Source organism: Sinohyriopsis cumingii, chromosome 8 (genome assembly GCF_028554795.1).
Source record: "Sinohyriopsis cumingii isolate HCF-2022 chromosome 8, ASM2855479v2, whole genome shotgun sequence".
In the NCBI taxonomy this organism is placed as follows: domain Eukaryota; kingdom Metazoa; phylum Mollusca; class Bivalvia; order Unionida; family Unionidae; genus Sinohyriopsis; species Sinohyriopsis cumingii.
Genome location: NC_142968.1, coordinates 113,751,673 through 113,776,616, shown reverse-complemented (window position 1 = coordinate 113,776,616; position 24,944 = coordinate 113,751,673). Strand labels below are relative to the sequence as shown.

The 24,944-nt window shown below is 36.2% G+C and overlaps 1 protein-coding gene across 4 annotated transcripts in view; it reads left to right on the top strand.

Annotated features, from left to right (window-relative positions):
* LOC149794412 (lathosterol oxidase-like) overlaps positions 1 to 23,248 on the top strand; it is a 48,276-nt gene extending 25,028 nt beyond the window's left edge. For all 4 annotated transcript variants that reach the window (XM_089968602.1, XM_089968601.1, XM_089968603.1 and 1 more), the window contains 2 exons: positions 3,107 to 3,239; positions 21,815 to 23,248. In XM_089968602.1, the coding sequence (XP_089824728.1) occupies positions 3,107 to 3,239; positions 21,815 to 22,359 (678 nt within the window). In that variant the 3' untranslated portion in view covers positions 22,360 to 23,248. The remainder of the gene's footprint in view (positions 1 to 3,106; positions 3,240 to 21,814) is intronic.
* Positions 23,249 to 24,944: the final 1,696 nt, after the last annotated feature.

The window sequence follows — 24,944 nt, the reverse complement described above, 5'->3', positions numbered from 1 at the left end:
AGCAGTAATAAGTAGAATAATCAACATATGCCTTGATCTGCAGGCGCATTATGAACCGGCAGATCATTATCTTGTTGGTTGACTCCACGTATAAGCGATATATATATATATATATATATATATATATATATATATATATATATATATATATATATATATATATATATATATATATATATATTGCCGTCATATTAATGCTTAACATTTCCCTCCAATTTATTGTATAAATATTGATTATCATTAAGACAAGAGACAGTAGTGTACATGATAGTTTTAGTTTAATGGATTTTAAGCGGTCAGATATGGTAATGTTAGAAACAAATTCTACCTAGTTCACATCTGATACTGATAAAGATTCTGACCCATTGGAGTTGGAGTCTGCAGTTGTCATCACTGTTGTTTTGATAAACTATTGCCCTGGTGTAAAACTAAAGAATTGTTCTCTGTAAGGAGCAGTCGTCTTGAGCCCTTGCTTGGGTGAACATTAAAAATTGGCTGGGAATTTACTTTGTGTTGGATGTTATTGTTTGCAACTTTTGTAACCCGTAACTATATATATATATATATATATATATATATATATATATATATATATATATATATATATATATATATATATATATATATATATATATATATATATATATATATATATATATAAATCACCAGTGTGCAGTCTGTTTCAGTTGTTCTAGTAGAAAAGTGGAGATTCACGCCCAAAAATGTAATGTTTTGCCGTCTATATTCTCTTGTAAGTCCAACTGCAGCAATATATCCTGATCCACCGTTGCTTAATGCCCCTGCAGAACAGGGTCTTTGTTGCTTTCTTCTACATATTACTCCCAACAAAATGCACAGACCCTGATCTGCCGGCGCATTAGGCGCCGGCAGATATGAGTCTGTGCAGTTTGTAGTTGGACTATTCTTATAAGCGTGTGTAATCGGTAAATAGTAGATTGGGCCACTTTTTGAAAATACCATTTTTTAAAAATATTTATTACATTAACAAAATAAGAGCGCAAGAGGATTTGACGATCACGGAAATAATAATTGGGTTGACATTCAGAATTTATACACCATGAGTACTGTGCATGTGTACCTCACAAATACATGTAATATAAAGTGCGCATTAAATATCGACACATGGTATGTAATGTATGCTCTAATAGGTGTATTTATATCATGCCTTATGTTATCATTATTATTATTATTATTATTATTATTATTATTATTCAAATCACTTAATTGCTAGTATACTCAGTTAAAGGTTTGGAATTCTGGGTCATTAGTAGGTTGTTTAGTCATGAGGCAATGGGAGTCAAGTACTTTGCCTAAGGACACTCAACGGCACCACAGAGCGACCTCAGATCCTACATCGCCTCTCTCACACGTATATAAACGTAAATCAAGTAAATCATATTGTCAGTCCATGTACCGCTTCCAAATACTTTTTGCTACAGAGTGTACTGCGTGGTCCTTTTCAAAGTGACTTGTAGGTAAAATACCTTATAATGGACTTAGTTTAACGAAACCCAAAGTATTTCTGTGTATCGTTGATGCACGATGATAAATAATCATCACATAGGTGAAACAGGTAAATGTGCAACTCACATGGCATATCAATTCTCCATGATCCAACTTTTCGTTATGTGATACACAAATCCTGTTACACTCGTGTCCTTATAACAAAACTTTCAAAATTGGAAAAAAAATAGCAATTTGAAACAGCGGAATTCTGACTGGTTAAACAAGAAGTGCACCTGCTCAAAATATTTATGAGGAATTAAGCTGATCCACATTAGCAGACAGGCGTAAATTGCACAAACGTTTATGTTTTCATAAAATGTACGAGTACATGGCCCCCCTTACCACCCTCCCCTACATGTCGTTAATGGGGGGGGGATCAGCAAGTTTCGAGGAGTTTATGGCAAGGAACCCAGAATATTTCGCATGATTCGCGTTTATTTTTAGAGGCGGGGTGTGCTTTCCCCTTCCCACATCTGCAAATATTTGTCTAAAACAATATATAAATTTATTTCTAATTTCTGCCATCCGTCCATAATTGGAATAATCTCATGACAAAACTGAATGTCCTGCATGCCCTAATTTGGAATAAAAGTGTTGATCTGCATTGTCCATAAACCATGTAAGTGATAATCCTCTGTGTTTCTATAGTGCAAACAAAGAAAGCTCTCATAAGCTGATTCAACGACCTAAAGTAGTTTTCACATCAATTGATCAAACTTATATAAAAGAAACCAAAAGCTGAATCTAAATTGTACACTATATTGTCATTTTTAATATTCCCTTTTTTATATATAAAAAATCATTCAAGCAACTGAAATGGGCAAACTAATACTCTCTCTCTCTCTCTCTCTCTCTCTCTCTCTCTCTCTCTCACACACACACACACACACACACACACACACAAATCTGCACGTTCGATGATACTTTCTTTGTTTTGGACAAACCAGTAATCCGGATTAAGTAGGATCAGATAAACAACGCTGGATTATATCAATTTGCTCATGATACATCAGGATTGATGTCGTACTGTAATGCATCATGATTGATGGATGTATCATCAGAAAGAGTAAATTGCCTGAGGAATGCAGTACTCGAAGTATTCTTGTTGTTAACGTGATTATAGGAATAAAGTCTGTCATTTTGTTTTTGTCTCAATAATATATATATCAAGGCTGTGGCATCGATCCTTTGAATACTCCAAATAGTTAATCTCCTGAGAACAGGACTTATTGCTTTTAATGTCAAGTATCATGATGTGTGTCCTGTATCCCACGCATCACCTGGAATACTGGAATATACCTGTCACCCACACGTAGTCCTGGAATACTGGAATATACCTGCCATCCACATGTAGTCATGGAATACTGGAATATACCTGCCACCCACACGTAGTCCTGGAATACTGGAATATACCTGCCACCCACACGAAGTCACAAAAATCAATTAAAAATGTTGAACTTTGCTGTCTTTAATATTTTCCAACTGCGCTCGTTTTTAATGCCCTCGAATTATTTGGGATGGACTTTAAGGTATTCAGATGGCAGTTTTATGTTGATTTTTTTTCTCACTCTCATTTTAGGACCAGGTATGGTTGGAGATTGCCTACACGTGCAAGTCAGTGCCCCTTATGAGTCTTCCAACGGTGGCGTTATTCTTCATTGAGGTCAGAGGGTACAGCAAGCTGTATGACAATGTGACCGACACAAGGCTAGGTATTATTTGTTCCTAATGTAAAAGTAACAAACAAAATCATACGATTAATTGTAAAGGAGGGGCCCCGAGTGGCCGACTGGTCTAAAGCGTTCTCCGTTACGAATCACTGCCATCTCGCCTCTGTCTGCGTGGGTTCGAGTCTCGGATTCGGCCAATCTGGGTATGTGAGAAAGCTTGCCAGTAGCTCCTCGTGGGTAGATGGTTCTTTCCGGGATTTTCCCGGGTTCTTCCTCCACCATTAATACTGGCCGCCATGTATAGCCTATTGTGTGCTGAAAAATGGCGCTAAACCCCACAACAACAATTATAAAGAAGCAGTTGTCGTGACGTGGTTAGCATGCTGCATTTACAGTCACTTGGTTGCTGGTTGGGATCCTGCCCAAACCATTACTCTGAACCCACACTCCATCCTAAATGTCCAAATGTGAGCAGCAGGGAAGTCGTACAGACCAGGTGGCTCAGATAATTTTAACCCTCCCACACAAACTTTATCCGTAGAAGCCTCAGAAAGCAGAAATAACGCCTCCTGCGCAAATTAATCCGCAAAATTTCAACCCAAAGTGCATTTTCAGGCATAAAAAAAACCAGCATTTTTTGGGGGGGGGTATTGTAAAATTTGTTTGCCATAATTGAATTATGGTGGGCTGCAATTTTATGAGTAAATCTGATCAAGACCGACTCGATATCTACTACGCGGATCATGAAGATTAATCGTGACAAATCCGTGTGGAGTCGCTTGAGCGTGACTGAAGAAATTTTTAAATTTATTTATATCCATGTCGCCATTGCACCAAGTTTGATGGATATTCCTCAGCGTGTGAGTATCAACGCCATTGAAAACTGATAAAATATTACAATTATCTCTAATAACCTTTGGAATTTGCGTATATCGCTGCGTCACGTAAATCACATCGGTGTTCTTGTGTCGGCCACGCGAGAATATCCTAGCTGGGTTAGTTTGCTTATCCAGCATCACATCATCGAAAACAACAAGATTATTAGTATCACCGTCTAAATTTTCCACTGATGGAGTTTCATTGATATCCGTTATAAATTCTATTGTGCCATCCTCAGTTTTATCGCTAAATTCCTTTAGTACTTTATAACATCGCTGATCATCAACAGATGGTGCAACTAAATATAATTTATCCCATTTTAGCCATCGCATTATCAAATTTAGTAATAGTTGTGTTTTTCCAGATCCCGACGGGCCAATGATTATCATTCTTATCGAATTTGGTAATGCCTCGGTGTGCTTTACTTGCTCGCGTTTCTTTGTGGCTGAAAAATCAATTACATTCATGTTATTAGAATATTATGGATTCATATTGTGTTAAGTGTCGCACTCGAACTGCTACGATAAATCCAATCGAAGTCGTTACACGCAACAACAGAAATGCAATCAAGGGAGAATGTGAAGTTTGCAAGACAATTAAGTTTAGATTTGTAAAAAAAAAAGTAGAACCGGAGGAGACATCGCAACCTCCTTAACAAATCTGCCTGGAACTCCCTGGGCGAAATATCCCGGAGAGAAACATTTACCAGGATATAATTACTGCGGACCTGGTACAAGGCTAGATATAAGACTTAACGATAATAATCAACCAAATCCTGGCGAGGATCCAGTAAACGCTATCGATAACGCATGCTACTATCACGATCTTGCATATCGCAGCGGAGATTTACAACAAAGACATCTCGCTGATATTAAATTAATTCACGCAATAGATGCTATTCCTGATAAAAATTTCAAAGAGAAATTGGCAACTTGGTTGATAAAAGGAGCAATGAAAGGTAAATTAGTACTAGGTGCTGGTAATTTATAATGGAGCAAATATATTATTCTCCGCGAGGATTTTGGCGAGGAAAATCAGCAATAGACAAACTTGCTAAGGCAGCAAAAGTAAAGCAATCTGTCGCTGAATCGTGGCTATCGAGGCAAGCAGTCTGGCAAATTTATCTTCCTCCGCCTAAGAAAATATCATATGCGAGTTTCTCTGTCAGCGTCCCTAATGAAGTCCATCAGGCTGATCTTATGTTTCTTCCTTACGATACCGTTGACGGAGTTATATACAAATATGTTCTGACGGTTGTTGATATTGCAAGTAGGTACAAGGAAGCGGAACCGTTATCGAATAAAACAGCAACAGATATTGCTAAGGCGTTTAGCGAAATTTATTCACGATCTCCATTAACATGGCCGAAGCTTCTCCAGGTTGATCCAGGACGAGAATTCCTCGGTGCGGTTACTTCACTGATGAAAAAGAATAATGTTAAAATCCGTCGCGGTATTGTAGGTGTTCATCACAATCAAGCTATCGTTGAGAGATTCAATAAAACTCTTGCAGAACGATTATTCGGATATCAGTACGCGAGAGAATTTATTCAAGATAAACGATCTCGCGATTGGGTAACAAGATTACCTCACGTGATTAACGCACTAAATAACGAAGTAACACGAACAATATCAATGAAGCCCGCAATTGCAATTACAAAGACAAAAATACCACTAAAGCGAGATTCTACTATTCCACCTGTGTTAGGTAGCGTCACGGTCAGATATTTATATAAGGAGGGAGAAGCCGAGGGTGGCAGAAAAAGAGCAACTGATCCAAACTGGAGTGTTACGACACATAAAATATCAGCTGTAACAAGATCATCAGGAAGGCCAGCGATTTATTTTCTAGATTCACTAGCGCCACAACGCGGATTTACCAAAGAAGAACTACAAGTAATTCCAAGAGATACTCAATTACCGCCATCTTCGTTAATGTGAAATTTAATCCTACCTAACTGAGATAATTTTCTTACTCGAGAAACTGCTAGATAAACTAAATTTGACCAGGAAATTCTATCATCGACGATCCAAACTTGACCATCTACTGTTAATCCTTGTGACGAGTGAATCGTTGCTGCATATCCAAGTTTCCACGGTGATCTTTCTGCGTTTATTGCATCATTGACAAGATTAATATCAACGAAAATAATATCATTCAAAACTAATATTTTTTCTTCTCCGCATGGCAAAGTAACATTAATATTTTGTTTCCTAGTATCAGTTGGCCTATAACACAACGGCACCTGCAACGTTGGAAATTTCTCACAGTGAAGCTTAAATAGTATTTCTTGAATATTATCACGAATAATTTTTCTGCTAGCAACGATCAAATGATCAGGACGCCACAAAGTTAGAAAATTATCCATCGAAGTTTCGTCGATTATTTTTCTCATCACATCACATTGAAATTTATTAGGTTGCAATCGAATCATTTTTTTAAATTCGGTTAGTAAAATATCATTAGATCTATAATCAGCATCAATCTCTTCATAATAATCCACAAATTTTCTAAGCCACCCGTGTGGAGATTCACCATCAATAGGATCAGGTTGACCATGATCTCCGCACATTATTACAGCGGTATTTTTTTCTTCTAGCCAACCCAGGAATAATTTTAACACAACTAAATTTACCGTGCAAATTTCATCAAATATTATAATCTTGTTGATATATTTATTTCCCATTCGAGCTGAATCCCACAATCCACCGCTGTACTTGAAATAACTATGATACGTACAAGAATTAACGCCACGTTGTTTTATTTCTCGCGCTAATCTGTGAGTTGGAGTCAACACGATCATATCAGAGTTTGAAAATAAGTTTATTGCTCGTGTTGTTTTACCACTACCGCCAGGACCATTAAGATAAACAAATTTATTTCGTGAAATCGGATCAAACGCAGATGCAGCCGTTGATACTTCATCGCATTTATCTTTATGAAATTTATCGCAATCTTCTACATCCGCGTCCTCACAATAATCTAGAATATCCTCGTTTTTTATTCTCCAAGTTCCCCAGGAACCATCGGTGATTAAATTTTCCAATCTACATTGAAATTTCTTATCAATATAAAATGAATCCGTTGCAACCCTTACCGCGATATCGGCAAATTTATTTATCATTGATAGCAAATTAATACTCACATAAGCGAGCATCGATGATCTTAAATGAGTATACTGCGCGGATTCTCCATCGAGATAAGTGATCACTGTACCCAATTTTTCTCCATCAATAATAATATTTTCTCTGTTGCAAAATATTCCACGCGATACCGTATCAGCAATAATAAAATCCATCTCAGCATCATTGATAAATAATCTAGCGTGGCGATGTTTATGATCAACTGATCCTCCTTGAGTAAATTTACCAATTATTTTTCTTCCAATATCTTTCGCGTTCTCACAATCTGTCGGCAACCACACCTCGGTCTGCTTTCTATACGATATAATTGCTTCACTTACCGTCAGTGATATCAACATCGACGAATCCAACATATATCTCAACAATACCGTAGGGACCCATCTTCGCTGAGATAAATGCCGACCAAACCAAATATAACAAATTTTATGCAAATTTTCAGCAAGTTCGAATGAAGTAACATGAGCGAATCCTGTCATTACAAAATCGGGTAACGGTCCGTTAATTGCCACTCTCGTCATCTCGTTGGTGGGATGACCGAATTTAGCAAAGTAATTTGCACAATCACCATATCCAAGGAAACTTCCAGGATAGCAAGCGCTCATATCAACGGAAATCATATCTTCGAAATAATATTTGGTATTCCATAATCCTCCATGGCCGTATTCGATACAACTAAGTTGAATATCATTGAGAAATTCATTTCTTGTAGGTTTCCACGAATTTCTCTCTCTAGCGGCGTGAGCAGCAACAGACGGAACAGTAAAGCAATTTGTCAGCAACTGATTTGGATTTGATGAATACTTCTCCGCGATATTTCTCATTGTTTCGTGTAATATTTCATCTCGGTAAATATATCCTCGTGGCAGGATAAACTGATCGTATCTTTCTTCACTAGAAAATAACCAAATCGATATTGGATCGGACTTGGCTAATAGTTTGATATATCTAAACATTGCATCGGAACTATCTTTCCCAGATTCCACGGGATAAAACTTAACAACACGATCTCGCGGGAATATCATTACCGACTGACTCCACGCATGTGAATTATGATCAACAATTTCGATTGGTGTTCCTCGAGAATTATACGGCGATGAATATAATATTTCTCCCGATAGTGTTTTAACCGTAATAGGAAATTTAAGTTTCTTACTTAACGCAGCAACATCATCGATTGATGCGCCATCAGCAACTGTCTTTGCCCATGAATTAATTTTATTCAATCTCAATTGAGTTAGACCAGATCCGCGACGAGCATTCCTCATATGTTCGATAACTCGCTCAGCTACGCAGTTTATTTTCGGAGATTCCCTCATCGCAGGTAGATTTTTCACATCAGGATTATTATTCAGCCGATAAATTCCATAAACAACAGCACTAGAAGGATACGCCCTAGCATAATAAGGACCATCAATCCCCAGCAGCAATCCTGGTTTCGAATTTTTATCAAGAACAACATTTTTCTTACCGCCACGTACTGGATCTCGTTTATCACGAATAATCCAAATGTCATCGGGCATTTGTGCAATAAATTTTATTCCGAAAATAAATCTCTCTTCTTTATGTGAGTTTTTTATATGTTCGATTATCTTTTTCGCTCGCTCTAGATTCATTGTAGCATTAACGAAGTTAGTTTTCCATGTCGACCAAACATGAATCGCTCCATCATCAAAAAATTCCTTCTTCGCACTATCAACTTCAGGAATGATATATTCTGCCTCATCAAGATCAAATAAATCCATTATTATATTTTAGACAAATATCTAAATATAATGAATCAATGTGCGTGGATAATAGTTGGATCAACAAAATCATGTAACAAATCCTGCAGAGGTGAATATTGTGGCGCTCATATATACGAAATTCGACGAGGTAACAAAGGACCACAGCGATGTTTAATTTGTCAAGTTGGCATTCGAGGAAAAACAAGATTATGTTTCTCTTGTGGAGGAAAAAAATATCGTGAATTACGAAGATATTATGAAAAAAGATCCTCCTCGGTAATAAAATGCGAAGAAGATTATATTAATCGTTTCAAAGCAAATTACGATTTAAACAAAGAGAATATCATATATGGAAATGAAATCAGCGATTCCCACAATGAAAATCACATGCGAGTATAAATCGCATCCCATCATCGAAGGTTACGAAGCATCTGAGGATGGTAATGTCAGAAACATCAAAACAAAGAAACGTGTTGGTAGTATTTGTAATTCGGGATATCTCAAATTTACAGTCCATAAAAGAAATGAAAGAACAGAATGTTATTCGAATCATAGATTTATATTCGAATGCTACAAAGGACCAATAGAGAGAGGACTTGTTATCGACCACATTGACGGTAATAAACTTAACAATAAACTTTCCAATCTGCGCGCGGTAACCCAGAGTGAAAATTCAAGATTTGGTAATAACCGTGGATTTCCTAATTATTCGAAGACTGTTAAATCAGTGAATCAAGCAACAGGTGAGGAAATCGCGTTTACATCGATGAGTGCAGCAGCAAAACATTTCTTTATTGAACCACGATCAGTACAATTTGTGGCAGAAGGAAAATATAACGCAACATTTTCTTATGATGCTGATTCATGGATCAAATTCTCCTATGTACCAATAATATTTGATTCGGAGAGTGACGAAGAATAATTGAATATCTCCGCAAAACAAAAAAAAAAGATTAATTTTTTGAAAATTCTCCTGGGTTTTATTTATTTTTTTCGCCCATTTTTCCCACGGAGACAGATTTGGAAAATCTCACTTGCGATTTAAAAATCAGAGATTCTCACGATTTCACCAAAAGATTGATACTTACAGTTTCTCCTCGTATATCAAGTAAATTTCCTTTCTGATCCGTTAGTTTGAAATTTATTCTTGTCAATAATCGATTATGACATCGCAGGTAAAACGGATTCATTGGCTCCTTGATTATCAAATAACCAGGAGATGCGCTAGGTGAAAATGAATACAATATAAAACCCTGATGGGCTTGATTTGACTCTGACGCATCAACATTATAACTACCCTCGACAACGTCCGCGTGAAGATAAATCGCGATAACTTCCGTTATATTAACGATACCCGGCGATATATGTCGTCCACCTTTGTCAGGATCGTTATTGTGTTTAAGAATCAATTCTGAATGTATTTTTTTGGTCCATGCGGCATGTAATTTCGGAAATAAATCATCGATGATATCAGTGACGGATTTTCTCATCGCATCAAAATCAGAATTGGGAAATTTGAAATTTGGCAGTGTTTCCTCGGTTAATTCAAATACTCTCATGAATTTTTGTTTCTCACCCGAGTTCTTGATCAACTCGAATTTGCTGATAGGAAGAACATAGTCGGCAATTGATATATCGTCGACTATCGCCCGAATAAACATATCATGATAATATTCAATATCATTCGCAAGTTGATTTAAAATTTTCACATGTTTTATAATTTCGCTACATGAACTAGATTTATTTAGGATGCATTCATGAAATGATCCGCGCAATAAATTTAATTGTAATTCGTGTTCTTGAATAAACTCGTCTAGTGTTCTTCTTACCAAGATACCGTCTATGGGGGCTATTATCCTGTTAATGTGGGTAGCGTCGAAGATTTTCACATCTGGGGGGATTTTAGGAAGAGGCAGCCATGAGAGAATTCTTTCGTTAATAAAAGTGAAAGCGAACATTACTAGGTTAAATTTGTGGTTATTCATGAGATTGATGGCGCTGTGGATCAGAGGCTTGTGTTTGATATCTCCATACCATCCTTCGTTGGTTGTAAAATCTTCCTTTTTTGGTTCCGGTAGTTCTGGAAGAGTTTCATCATACCAACCTGGAATAATAACATCCGATTTCTTTGGTTTTATCAGAGGTGCGACCTCGGGCCAACCTAATATATTCCTGATCGATGATTGGTAAATATCTACCACGTACGGTGATTTCACTTCTATCATTGACGATAGTGTTGGATCATGTGAAGATATCTTTATTCCCGGAGTAGCATCGCCGGTTAAATTTGATATTCTAGTGGTAAACTCATTATTCAGTTGATCAATTTCGTAACTACCGGTTGGTATACCAACGACGATCCAATCGGGTGTTCCATCGGGTTTATTCTTATTTGCAAAAACAAGTGAATTATTTGGCATCAAATTACCAAATGATTTTGATCTAACATTAGGCCAGCTGTTGTAGACGCGTAATTGTGTTAATGCAATTTCGTTAACGCTAATTGGTGTTGAAAAATTAATACTAAACTCGGGTTTCGTTGAACTTAGCGATATTAACGTTGTTGTCGGCGGCGTCGTGTTTGTCACGATCTGGGCTAACTCGGACATTATTAATATTCATTTGTTCAATCTCCGAGTAAATACTGATCATTGCGGAAAATTCTAGATCGGATATAATACCGTCGTTGAGACTTTCAGAAAGTAACAATGATAACTTCGAGTACGCGTCACTGATCTTAGTTAGTTTACTTTTGTACGAAGATAGTTTCTCACTTGTGCACGAGGATATCTTTTTCGCGATGATATTAAGAACACCCGCGATTGCTGTTGTTGACGAGATTATTATTGTTGCTACGATTGGCGCTATCATTGTTACCGCGGATAGAATTATTCCTGCACCAGCGACTACCGCAGATACCGCGTACACTGCAACATCAATGATAACTAATTTGCGCTGGTATTTATTTATTTTTGTTTGATAATCGTCAAGTTGTTTTCGCAACGAATCCTGCCATGATCGCGCCTGATTGTAACGGTAATCCGATGCGTTCATATATAATATAATTCTCTGAATAATTCTGGGGATGTTTCTGATAAATATTCGAAAACTACAAAAAAATGAATTGGGGTTGTTATGGTTCTATCTGGTGGTACCAGTTCGGTATAAATTATTTGCCCTTCAGTTAAGGGTACAATAATAAAACCAGGATAATATTCAATGAAAATTGCATTAGTGGTTTTTGCATTAAATTTTATCCTGGAGATAATATATATTCGATAAATACCCGTAATTGGCGCTTGAAGGAAAAATGGGTCAAACCCAGGTGTCCATATACCTTTATGTGTATTTACCACAAATGGCACACTACAGGTAACATTTTTTATTTCTACTTTTTTTGGTATCGAAATTCGCGATAATCCTTCAAGGTTCATTGACGATATTTTTGTGTTGATATCGTCAATTTCTTTACCTAATTGCTTTACGTCAGTGGCGTGACCAGTTTTATCGGCGGATTGATCAATTTTTGCTGTTGCAGCAAGAAGTTTCGTGTTTAAATCTTGAATTTTTTCGTCGTACGTTGATGTATCGACCTTTTGACGCGCTAATTCACGTACCACGTTAATTTCATCGTTGATGGATTTTATTTGTCCTTGCATCGCGTTAATTCCCTTGGTAAATTCAGGAACAACAACATTACCGAGTTTAATAATTTCCTCGTTGATTTTTTTGTTGAGATCGTCGATCGATGGTTTCTGACCCATCGAGATATTTACTTCGTTAATTTTGGCAAGAATATTAGTAATTTCCTCGTTGATTTTTTTTATTTTTTTGTTGAGATCGTCGATTGATGTTTTATCGATTTTCTGACTTATCGAGATATTTACTTCGTTAATTTCGGCAAGAATATTAGTAATTTCCTCGTTGATTTTTTTTATTTTCTCGCTAAGATCGTCATGTGATGCTTGATCTGATACGGAGGAAGTATCACTGGATGTTTTTATATTCTCGTCAAATTTTTTGCTAAATTTAGCTAAAATATCGTCAAGTTTTTTAAGATCGTTATTTAGTTTGTTAAGTCTTTTTGTCATTCTATCTTGAAGTTCGTCGTGTAATGTTTTATCAGCCTTCAGGGGTAACTTTGCTATAATATCGGCGATATCAACAACAGATTTTAATACCATCTCCGATTGGCGAGTAAATTGACTAATGTGATCGCGGTATTCGTCTCGCTTGATTATGTCAGTTATTTTAACGTTACTAGTTTGTAATCGCCCTTCTGTATTTTGAAATACAGCAACTTCACCAGGATCAACTTCTGACAGCGATAAAAGATTATTAATATCACTCTTGGTTGCAAACTTTGATGTATCGATGTCGACTGCATCTTTTTTTTCTTTTCTGAAGAGAGATCTACCGTAAATGTCAACCATGATATTTATCTACGGTATATTCAAATAAAATTTTGCGATAAGGATTGGATGATTTTGAAATTGCATCAAGGACGTTAATTGATTCTAAACCGCATATTGGTGGATCTGCTAATGTTTGTGTTGGAAGCGTTGAATACCAAACTGGAAGTTTTAGTTTTGACACGTATTTGATAAATTCATTTGGCGGTGCTAATCCATATGAGTCGAAGTAAATGATTTCGCGAGGATTAATCGCGTAGGCAACCCAGTGAGTGCCAGGACCGGAATTTTTATCGAGATTTATTATTCCTGTCTCGGTGAGATTTGGTTTATCTGGTAGTTGATCTCGCATAAATACGCCTCTGAAAAATTTTATTTTCTTTTTTTTTGCTTCACTGATTAAATCTAAATTTGAGGTTGGTAGGCTCGACTTAGACCGGATCCGTACGGGGGTCGTCTTAGGTAAAGGCCGGATCCTTGTTGCGGCAGTAATAATTTTGTGAGAAGGGGAAGAAGCGGAAATATCCCTCCCTTTTTTTTGCGATATCTTCCTCCGACGATCTTTTTTCCTAATACGGTACCCATCCCACTAAGTGCACCTAATCCTATTGTTTTTGCAATCATGGGGGCCGCTGCAGCTATTAATCCTGGAATAGCGGCGAATAAAGGAAAAATACCACCTACTTTGATCATATCTCTGATTGCGCCTATCGAGAGATTCAGGCGAATACCAGTATTTGCTGATCTGGCTCTGGTGAAATGTCCGTGTTGATTTTTAGTTAACGATAGTTTGTTAGGTCCACCGTGAAGTTGATTACTTTTTAAGGTTAAACTTAAACCTCGTCGCGCTGTTGTTGCTGCATGAAGTTTTTTTATTTGACCTGGGGTCAGAGTTACGCTGACGTGATCGTATGGCATATTAATAATCACTTAATCTAAATTTAGAATTTTGTTACATGTTCTCTACGGGTGCATCGATGACTCTCATTCTTCCACTAATACCTTCTAGGATCATTGTTCTATCGCTGAGAATAACCGCGATTGCTCTTGCCGGTCCTCCTGTGTTAATTCTGGCTTTGAAATGAATATCGACAACCGACTGCTTTACCAAATCGAGATGTTCCAGGGAAAAGTAATAGATGGGATAGAGAGTATTAAAATCTAACTGTGATATTTGCAATCCGGTATCAATATTTTGATCACGACCCATAAAACTTAGCAAGCGATGATACGCGCGCGCCGTGGAATAATTTTCAAAATCGATGGCTATTTCCTCAGATGGCTCCTGTTGGCCATTTATTCTCAACGATACGTTTGTTGCCTCTAATCTATCGAATATCATGTTACTATGTAATTGATCGTCTCTAATCATGCTTTGCAGGGCAACAAAGATATGTCTAGGTGCGGAAGAGCCCTGCTGTGACGCAATTCGCCAAGTAAATATTCCGTCCAAATTAACATTTTCGTTGGAGTCAGTCATTGTTGTCAACCAAGACATGATGGATTTTCCTCCTTGATTCATAAACGACAGTAATTTTTCTTCTATGATCATTGATGGAACTATTGCTGGCATCCACAAGGTAATTTTTTCAAGGACAACTTTACCAGGATCACCAGGATCTCTCCAAATGGCTCTGTCATCATTGGCATCTCGAACGAAAGATATCGTATGCTTCGCTCCGTAAATAACTTTTCTGAAATGTCTGCAAAATCCAAAAATATGAGATAATGGAATTGCACAGGAGAATTTTCGTTCAGCTCCCTTCAACATATTTTTTCTTATGGCAAATCCAAGATTGTAATTGCCATTGGGGGCAATCACCACTGAACGAACAGCAGCGGGAGCGCCATTGGGGTCTACCGGTCTACCGATATCAAATGGTAAATGTTCAGGGTAGTTGGAATTATCCTTGGCAAACATCATACTAGGACCGGCTGATCTGGTAAAATCATCCGAGTATCTCGCTAGACCTATGATAGTCGTTGCTATATCAACGTTGTTCGTAATTGATTCAATCTCTCTTCCATCAATCATGTAAGTGGCATTCTTGAATAATGCCATGATACCATTATTGACAAAACCAACACCAAAATCCGCATCGTAGTTGGTACCATCAGCTGCCTTTACAATTTTACCAACAAATTCGATATACGCCTCAGATGGAAGAAAATATCTTGTTGTATCGTGGACTTGAATTTCCTTCCGATTTCTTGAATCTGGCTCAACTACATCGTACGAGAAATACTGAAAATCTCGCACTGATGTGTCCCTACCTACTGGCTCGTCCATATCAAATACTTCATTTGACACTTGTGCAAACATTTATTATTAATAATATCGTCTAAAACGAAGACCACTACCTGAAACAAAACTTGTATTTGCTAAATTTGTATTAGCAACATTCTGTGCTGGATTTATATTAGCAACTTCCTGCACTAGATTTGTTATAGCAGCTTCCTGTGCTAGATCATTTATTTTTTTATTTGCCGCATCATTTATGACCTTACTAACTTCGGGTGGCATTTCTCTGGTGCTAGGTAATTTAACAGGTTGCTTTTTACGTACTAAACTTAATATTTTATTTTTGATAGCGTTGAAGCCTTTACTGGCCAAATTACCGATACCAGAAATGGCAGTCTCGCCGATCTTTCCTATCGCTTTCAACCCAAATTGCTTAATCACGGGTCCAATTTTAGGTATTACTCGCGTGACAAGACTTCCAACGATATCGCCGAATCCATTACCGTGAATATATTTGTATACTGGCAATCGAGAGTTTACTATGCGGACCTGATTAGGTCTGCGTTGATGTTTGTGAATAATCATATTATTTCAATTGTATTGATTTAATCGATGAGTTCATCGACAAACTCTTTATAAATGTGAGAATCGATGATACCACCACGGAATAATCGCTGACAAATATCTGATGCTTCGTTGACTATCTCACGGGAGTTATTTCCGGCTCGCTTTCCTCCGATTAATACTTCGAGGCGAGATACATCATTGACAACACTGTCGGGACAAACTGAATATCCACTTCCTGTTTTTTTTGTTTCTGGAGATTCCAATGGCGTTACGTAAAATAAATCGTCTGACGGTGTTGAAGATTTCTTCTCCTCTGATGGTGATCCCGGCGATGTCCCTGACGACGTCCGTGGTGAATATATTTCTGGTGGAGATGGGGGAGTCCCAGCCGGGTGTCTTTCTAGTTTTTTACCCTCAGGATCGTATAATAAATATTTCTCAGTGGGACCCCTGTAGTTTGAAGCTGTTGGTTCCGGAGGTGGGTCCATATACCAGGGGCGTTCTACGTGAGGATAAAACTTTTCACGTATTTCAGGAAGTTCAATGGAGTGGCGAATATCAAAGGAGGATGAATCAGAACTTTCATCTTTAGGTGACGAACTTTTACTTTTAGGTGACGAACTTTTACTTTTGGGTGGCGAATCCTCAAATTTGGGTAGTGAACCCTTAAATTTGGGTGTTGAAATTTTTACATCTTTCCTTACTTGATAATTAACAATATCCGACAAAAATTTTGAAAAATCATCATCTTTAAAATTTACTGGTTTTCCTAAACTACCAAAATAAACTATCGCATACCAAACAAGATCGTTGATTTTATCAACATTAATATCTTTTTTCAAATAAATTTTTTTAGTTTTCAAATCAGCTTTTGAAGCAATTACAACTCTCGCAACATCATCTTCACGAATTGCATGTATGTTATCTTCATCCAAATAATTATCAGCAGGTAAACTAGGATCAGGAATAAACCAACCAGATTCATCGTATATGTATTTAGGTACAATTATCGGTTCATCACTCTGATCTTTTTTCTTTTTCGATTTTCTCTCTTTTTTCTGTGGTAGAGTTCTCTCTTTTGGTCTAGCTCCTAATTCCTCTGGTTGAAATATTGGCTCCTGTGGTTGAATATCTTCCTGTGGTGCTGCTTTTCTTCCTCGTTTTTTAGGTGTTGGTCTAACTTCTAATTCCTCTGGTTGAAATATTGACTCCTGTGGTTGAATATCTTCCTGTAGTGTTTCTTTTCTCCCTCGTTTTTTAGTTTTTTCCTTCTTCTCCTGTTGTTTTCTTTCTTTCTCCTCTTGTTTTCTTTCGTCCGCTACTTGCTTATTAAATCTTTGTGTATCTCTTGCCGCTTCTAAAAATCTTCTGTAACGCGGATCCGTTACTACACTCACATGTGTTTTTCCCGTATAAACTTTATATACCATGCTGTACCAATTATCACGAGTTCCATATCTTTTTTTTCCTATTGGAGTCAAATATTCATTTCGATCGCTAAAATAATTTTCCGCAAAATCACCAATTTGTTCTATAGTATACAATGCCGAGAGAGGTCGCGATATCATATCCCATCCCTCCTCGGTAAAATTTTCTCTTAAATTCTCAATATTAAACTTTCCTTTTATCATTAAAGGTTTTCCTCCAGGTTTTTTTCCTCCAGGTTGTCCTCCATCATCAATTGCAAGTTGTTGCGCCGCTGCTGCTATTGCTAATCGCTCGGGTAATGTTCGTGATTGATCCTCAATACCTTTCAACATAGGAAATATTCCACGTTTTCTGGCATCTGGATCTTTTTCGTCGCCATATACAACCTGCTCAATTGTTCCGGTCACTGGCTTCAACCATTTTGCCGAAGTTTCTGAAATTCCATGCTGCATATCTTCGTAACCACGAACATTTCTCTTAAATAATTGTTTTGTCGGAATGAACTTCTTTAATGCCGCTAATTGCTCTCGCGCTAATCTGGCAGAATGAGGTTCTCCAACTGTGCTAACTTTTCGACTCATCTTATTTTCAACGATATTGTTTTAATGTGAAATAAAATTAGTATCCGCAGTCCGAATTTGCAATCACAAACAAATTTTACAATACCCCCCCCCAAAAAATGCTGGTTTTTTTTATGCCTGAAAATGCACTTTGGGTTGAAATTTTGCGGATTAATTTGCGCAGGAGGCGTTATTTCTGCTTTCTGAGGCTTCTACGGATAAAGTTTGTGTGGGAGGGTTAAAATTATCTGAGCCACCTGGTCTGTACGACTTCCCTGCTGCTAAATGTGAAAAATGGGGTTGGAATATTCGGAGGAAACCCGGATTAGGAAAATGTCGAATCTCTGAGCTAAACTTTGGTCCGAAACTATTACAGTGACATGTAGCTTGAAGCCTTGGTTTCAGATCTTAAATAGAACGCAGGAGAAATGGGAAATTGTCGTCCCTTTATTTATATATTAAGCAACAATAAGAGCCCATGTATCAATACAGGTTTTGTGACTGGTTAACTGAACTACAAGAAGACAATTTGATTTTACACAAAAAAATCAGTCCTTGTTTATACCACAGGAGTCTGACATTTTATCAATAATGTACGGCGAAATCTCTGACAACATGAAATCACATTATCGTTAATATAAATGAAGTGTTCATTTATATTACAGATAAGGTGATTTCATGTTGTCAGAGATTTCGTCGTACTTCAGGCCTACTGATAAAACGTCAGACTCCTATGGTTTGTACAACAATAAATAATTTTGAAGGTCTACTGTCAAAATTTAAATCAATCCTTTTGCAAATATCTTTAAATGATGGAATTTGCAACCAAATCGTCTTAAGCAATTTAGGTTGGTTGAAACATCTTGTTTGGGAATCATGTAAATAGAAACATTTCAACCAAGGAAACACATTTTGATGAAGAAATTTGAATCAACACCGTTCAAGTCTCTATGAAGCTATTTCTCCTTACTTCCTTGACAACTGGGTTGAACCTGCTACGATGAATTACTGAATCGGCCTTGCCTTGTAGTCAGATATTAACAAATGGTTTTAAAAATTTGACAAATATAATTTACTGCAACAAATTAGGTCATCCTAGTCTTACCACTCTCTTAAGCCACTGATATTTATTTGACCATCCTATGAAAGCGAAGTGAATTCATGAAAAAGGATGGGGTGCCGAAGAGTGAGCTGAATCTTCTAAGCTTTGACTCTAGATCAAGTCTGGTTCGTAAAAGAAGGAAAATTTTCTTTTCTTGCATAAATACCAGGTATATTTTGTTTTATAATAACAATATTGATATATTTCTTTGCCACTTATTAAAATATCATGTTTTTGTACCACATGATAAATTATAGGCAGTATTTACACAGGAAAAAAATAAACTTTCCTCTCTTTATTGTAAAGGAGATTAGTTATATAAACCGTTGGCTTTCATTCCAGTCCTTTTCTTTCTACGTTGTACATTTTGTAATCTCCATCTTTAAATTATTGAAAGTAAGTATAAGAGAGTGTTGTCAATTTCTAAAAAGAGGATTTTATAACAGAGGAAGACTTTTTAATAAATATATAAAACCCATCTTTCTGAATATTAAAATTCATGCCCTTACAAAATGTAAATATTTGTTATTTGTGGGCCCTGTATTTTTGTCTGAATGAAGTGCTGTCATAAATTAATTACATCTCAGTAAAAACATTGTTTACTTTGGAAACATAAATGATATTAAATTTTCTCCTTGTAAAATGTAAATATATAAAAAGCTGCAGTTATTTTTAATTAGATATCTGAGGTATTAAGAGTTCAACTGGGATCGCTACAGAAACTGTATATTTTATAAAACAGCGATTATCTTTTCAAAAAAAGAACATTGAATTTAATATCTTCTTCCTTTCTCCTTTACTTTAAATTATTTTCTGTTTTAGCATTAAGTAACTGTACCCAGCACCAGCGTGTATATTGTATACAATTTTTGACATGAAATAGTAGTAAAATGTATAGACCTAAAATACAGGCATGTATTGCATTTAAGATTGCATTAACAAAGATATTTCTCAAACGAAGGCTTTTATTATTGATTTCATTTGATGCATCTTAACAGTAAACAAATTAATAAACACAGAATGGCACTGGCAACAAAATCACTTGAAACTCACTAACTACTACAACTCTACTGAGTGGTCAGATGAGTCCCTCGAGATACAACTCTACTGAGTGGTCAGATGAGTCCCTCGAGATACAACTCTACTGAGTGGTCAGATGAGTCCCTCGAGATACAACTCTACTGAGTGGTCAGATGAGTCCCTCGAGATACAACTCTACTGAGTGGTCAGATGAGTCCCTCGAGATACAACTCTACTGAGTGGTCAGATGAGTCCCTCGAGATACAGCTCTACTGAGTGGTCAGATGAGTCCCTCGAGATACAACTGATTGAATCTAACCTGGGGTCAAATGATATAGAATGCAAGTCTAAGGAATGATACTGGACACTACATTTGAAAACTAATGGGGAGTTTGGTCTAGATGGAAAAATCTAACCTTCCAAGAGCAATCTCGTGTAAACTACAGCCAAGCATCAGTTTATTTGACATATGCAGTTTTTGTGATAATATTTACCCCATTAAATATTCTGTAATTCGTGACAGGTATTATTATTATTATTATAATTATTATTATAATTTAAACTTCTGCCCATTATTTCAGTTATACCATTCTCTTCACATATTTTCGTTATTACCTCCATGAACAACTTTACCAGGATATAATTTCTTTTATAAATTTTGTAGATGGCATTGACTTTTTACCATGCATGTCTGTCCTTTCTCCCCAACCTGTAACTAGGTCTAAACATTTTGGTTCTGTGTGCAATAGGAATGATGGTGCCTTCTTTGATATTTGTTATACAACATTGCTGGCAGATGACAGCATTTTATATATATATATATATATATATATATATATATATATATATATATATATATATATATATATATAGTTTACTTATTTTAAGACTGATCTTCAGTTGTTTTCCTTTCTTGTATTTTTTTTAACTGCTCTTGAGTTCCCTCCATCATTCAAAATGGCCTTTGTGTTTAGTGTTTGTTTTGTGGATGTAAGTTGTTTCTGCCAGTGAAAGATTATCCATTGTCACTTGCCTTATACAGAAGCCAACTTAGGTTATTTCCCCTATGTAACATTTTCAGATAATTATTCATTGTCTAATTTCTAGCAAAATTCCATGGAATCTGTCATGGATTTCATTTTTGAAATACTTCAAGCAAACATAGTTCATAATAGATTGTACTGAATGTTGTCAAAAGACAACACTTTTGTTTGCCATCTGTCCTTCCTGACCTAAACATCGTAACAAAGAGTTCAGAGGACTAGTCTAGAATAGCTTTGTCTTGTCTGTGGTACTGCTAATACTTATACATTTTATTCACAGTTATTATATGCATCTGTTCTTTTTTATACACTAAACCACCATTTCCTGTAGTTTGAATCCTGCGAACATTTGAGTTGCAAATTATAATATCACCATGTGCAATGAACTTATTGCCATTATTATTGTTATTATTATTATTGTTATTATTATTATTGTTATTATTATTATTGTTATTATTATTTTTGTTATTATTATTATTGTTATTATTATTTTTCAGGATGGATTGGAGTCCTTGGAAGCATCGTGACTTTCATCTTGTTCACAGACATGTGTATTTACTGGATCCATCGATGTTTGCACCACAAGCTGGTATACAAATACATCCATAAGCCGCACCACAAATGGAAAGTCCCTTCCCCCTTTGCAAGTCATGCCTTTCATCCCCTGGATGGCTTCCTGCAGAGTTGCCCGTATCATATCTACCCCTTTCTCTTCCCTTTACACAAATACACTTACTTGATGCTCTTCATTTTCGTCAACATTTGGACTGTGTCGATTCATGATGGAGATTACCATGTCCCATGGCTGCTTAAACCATTGATAAATGGAGCTGCACACCACACTGATCACCACTTGTTTTATAACTACAACTATGGACAGTTTTTCACCCTTTGGGATCGTATTGGTGGATCCTTTCGATATCCCAGTGCTTTTGAAGGAAAAGGCCCAATGGATGACATTCTGAACAAAGAAAAGGGCAGTTATAGTCAGATTGGTCATTTACAAAGCAGCGGTCATGTACAGCATGCAAAGAAAGAATAAAGACCAATTACTGAATCTACTTTGTAGATTTTCTCTTGTACTCTTCTTCACAGATCAGTGATCAATATGATGTTTTTATGAATTTGGTACTGCAGTGGTATAGTCTTCAATTCAGTTTTGTCACAACAAAATTTAAAAAAAAAGATATGATCAAAATATTTATGCTATTGCCTAAATAATTCATAAATTTAATATTTAGAGAGTTTATTTTTGTCAGATTGTCTTGTAAAGAGAGTGTGCATAGAAAGCATTACATTTGACTGCAAGTATTGGATTACAAGATTTTGTATGATTTGTCATCATGAATCAAAGTTAACAGAGGTTTGAAAATGCGAGTCAAAATATATCTGGCATGCATGGAAATCGAAGGAAAATCTTGTCATTGTTTAGTTGCACAAAACAATAAGTATCTGGAGTGAAGGTTTGTTGAGTACCAATACTGCTCAGATCTCAATGTTTGTTGAGCACAAATACTGCTCAGATCTCAAGGTTTCTTTAGTACAAATAATGCTTAGGTTTCAGGCTGTTTCTCTCTTGATATTATACCCTGTTAAAACGCTCATTTAATTTTGATCAGTACAGAAAGACTTGCGTTGTATAATAGACTGTCTGATTTAAGTTTATGTTGTTGGTTGCCAACGGTGCATGGCAAAGTTCCGCTACAAAACAATCTAGATTCAGTGTATTGAGTAAAAACTATAATGCAATAATGAATGTGTACAGGTTTTTAAAGTACATGTATGCAATAAGAGTCTTTATTTGACTGAGGTTTGGGCGTACACAGTTTGCACTTGGGTGCTTATTATTTATGAATGAATATTGTAATATGTTTACAGAACTCCAATAGTAATGTGCATATTGAAAGAAAATATTTTTTGGGAGAAAATAATTATTCAGAGAATTATTTGAATAGAAATGAAGTCATCACTATCTCTCTCTCTCTCTCTCTCTCTCTCTCTCTCTATATATATATATATATATATATATATATATATATATATATATATATATATATATATATATTGTATACTATTCATTATCTGTTTTATTAGTTTGAAACTGGAGGAGACGAGTATATATAAAGCATGTTTACCAAGTTAAGATGCAATGTTTACATATGCAAACAGTTGAGTTTACTGCCTGTAAACATTTGCACAATGAACATGCACATGAATGCTGATGACACTGGTTTATGAATGCTGATGACACTGGTTTATGAATGCTGATGACACTGGTTTAAATGAAATTAAGAATATTTCTAGTACTGTAATAGTTGACCAGCTTGTCTAGCACTTTCAAATTACCCATTGCAAACAAAAAGGAAGTCTTGCATTTTCAGATTACCCCTGGCAAACAACAAAGATGCCTAGTGTTTTCAAATTACTTCTTGAAAACAAAAAAGCATGTCTAGTGTTTTCAAATTATGTAATGTAACATAAGATGCAGGGTACATAACAATAATAACTGTAACTAAATACTTTAACTTTACACTCTTTATTGGGCCCCGAAAGGCCGAGTGGTCTAAAGCGCTATCCGTTACGGATCACTGCCATCTCGGATTCAGCCAATGTGGGTATGTGAGAAAGCTTGCCAGTAGCTTCTCATGGGTCGGTGGTTCTTTCCGGGGTTTTCCCAGGTTCTTCTTCCACCATTAATACTGGCCGCCATGTATAGCCTATTGTATGCTGAAAAATGGTGTTAAACCCTACAACAACAACTACACTCTTTATAGTTTAACACATTTTTAATATGTACATGATAGCTGTTGTTCAGTTTATATTTTTTATTGTCATAAATTGGTGTATGTACATATCATATTTTAAGGGACATGACAAGAAACATCTTAATATTTTAAGTTCTTTCAGATTTACAAAACATCACAGATTAAATTGTAAGGCTTTGAAAAAATTCTTTTGCATTGAATTCAAGGGTTGCTAGCATGGTGGACCTGGTCTTTGATAAATAGTATATCAGTATAACAGCTGAATTTCAGTAGTCCAGTAGTTAAAACGTTTTCTTTCTGCTTCAGAATAAATATGAAAATAGTTTACAAAGGCAATAGTTTTAAGGCTAACAGTTCCATGTTAAGGTGTATTCATTGGGCAAGTACATTCAAGCTGAGCTTCTAGTTTCCTTTCCTTATAGCCCCATTAGCCCTAAGGGCTACTATGCTATCTGACTTGAGATTTGTTAGACCCTTGCACATATTGAGACTTTTCTTGAAGACAGACATATAGTGAGCTGAACCCATATGTTGTGCACAAGTTGTGAGAGTGCAGTGAATTTTATTTACCAGATATACTCGCTTATAAGATGAGTCTAACTGCAGACTACACAGACCCAGATCTGTTGTCGCATCATGCATTGGCAAATATGGGTCTGTGCAGTTTGTTAGGAGTAATCAGTAGAACAAGCAATATAGACCCTGATCTGCAAGTGCATTATGCTACTGCGGATCAGGATCTATGTTGTTTGGAGTTGAACTTGACTTATATGCAAATACATATGGTAGGATTGGATTCTAAAATTTATGATCATCGAAAATAATTTTTTGGGGGTCCAGAAAATAACTTGAAATTTGATAT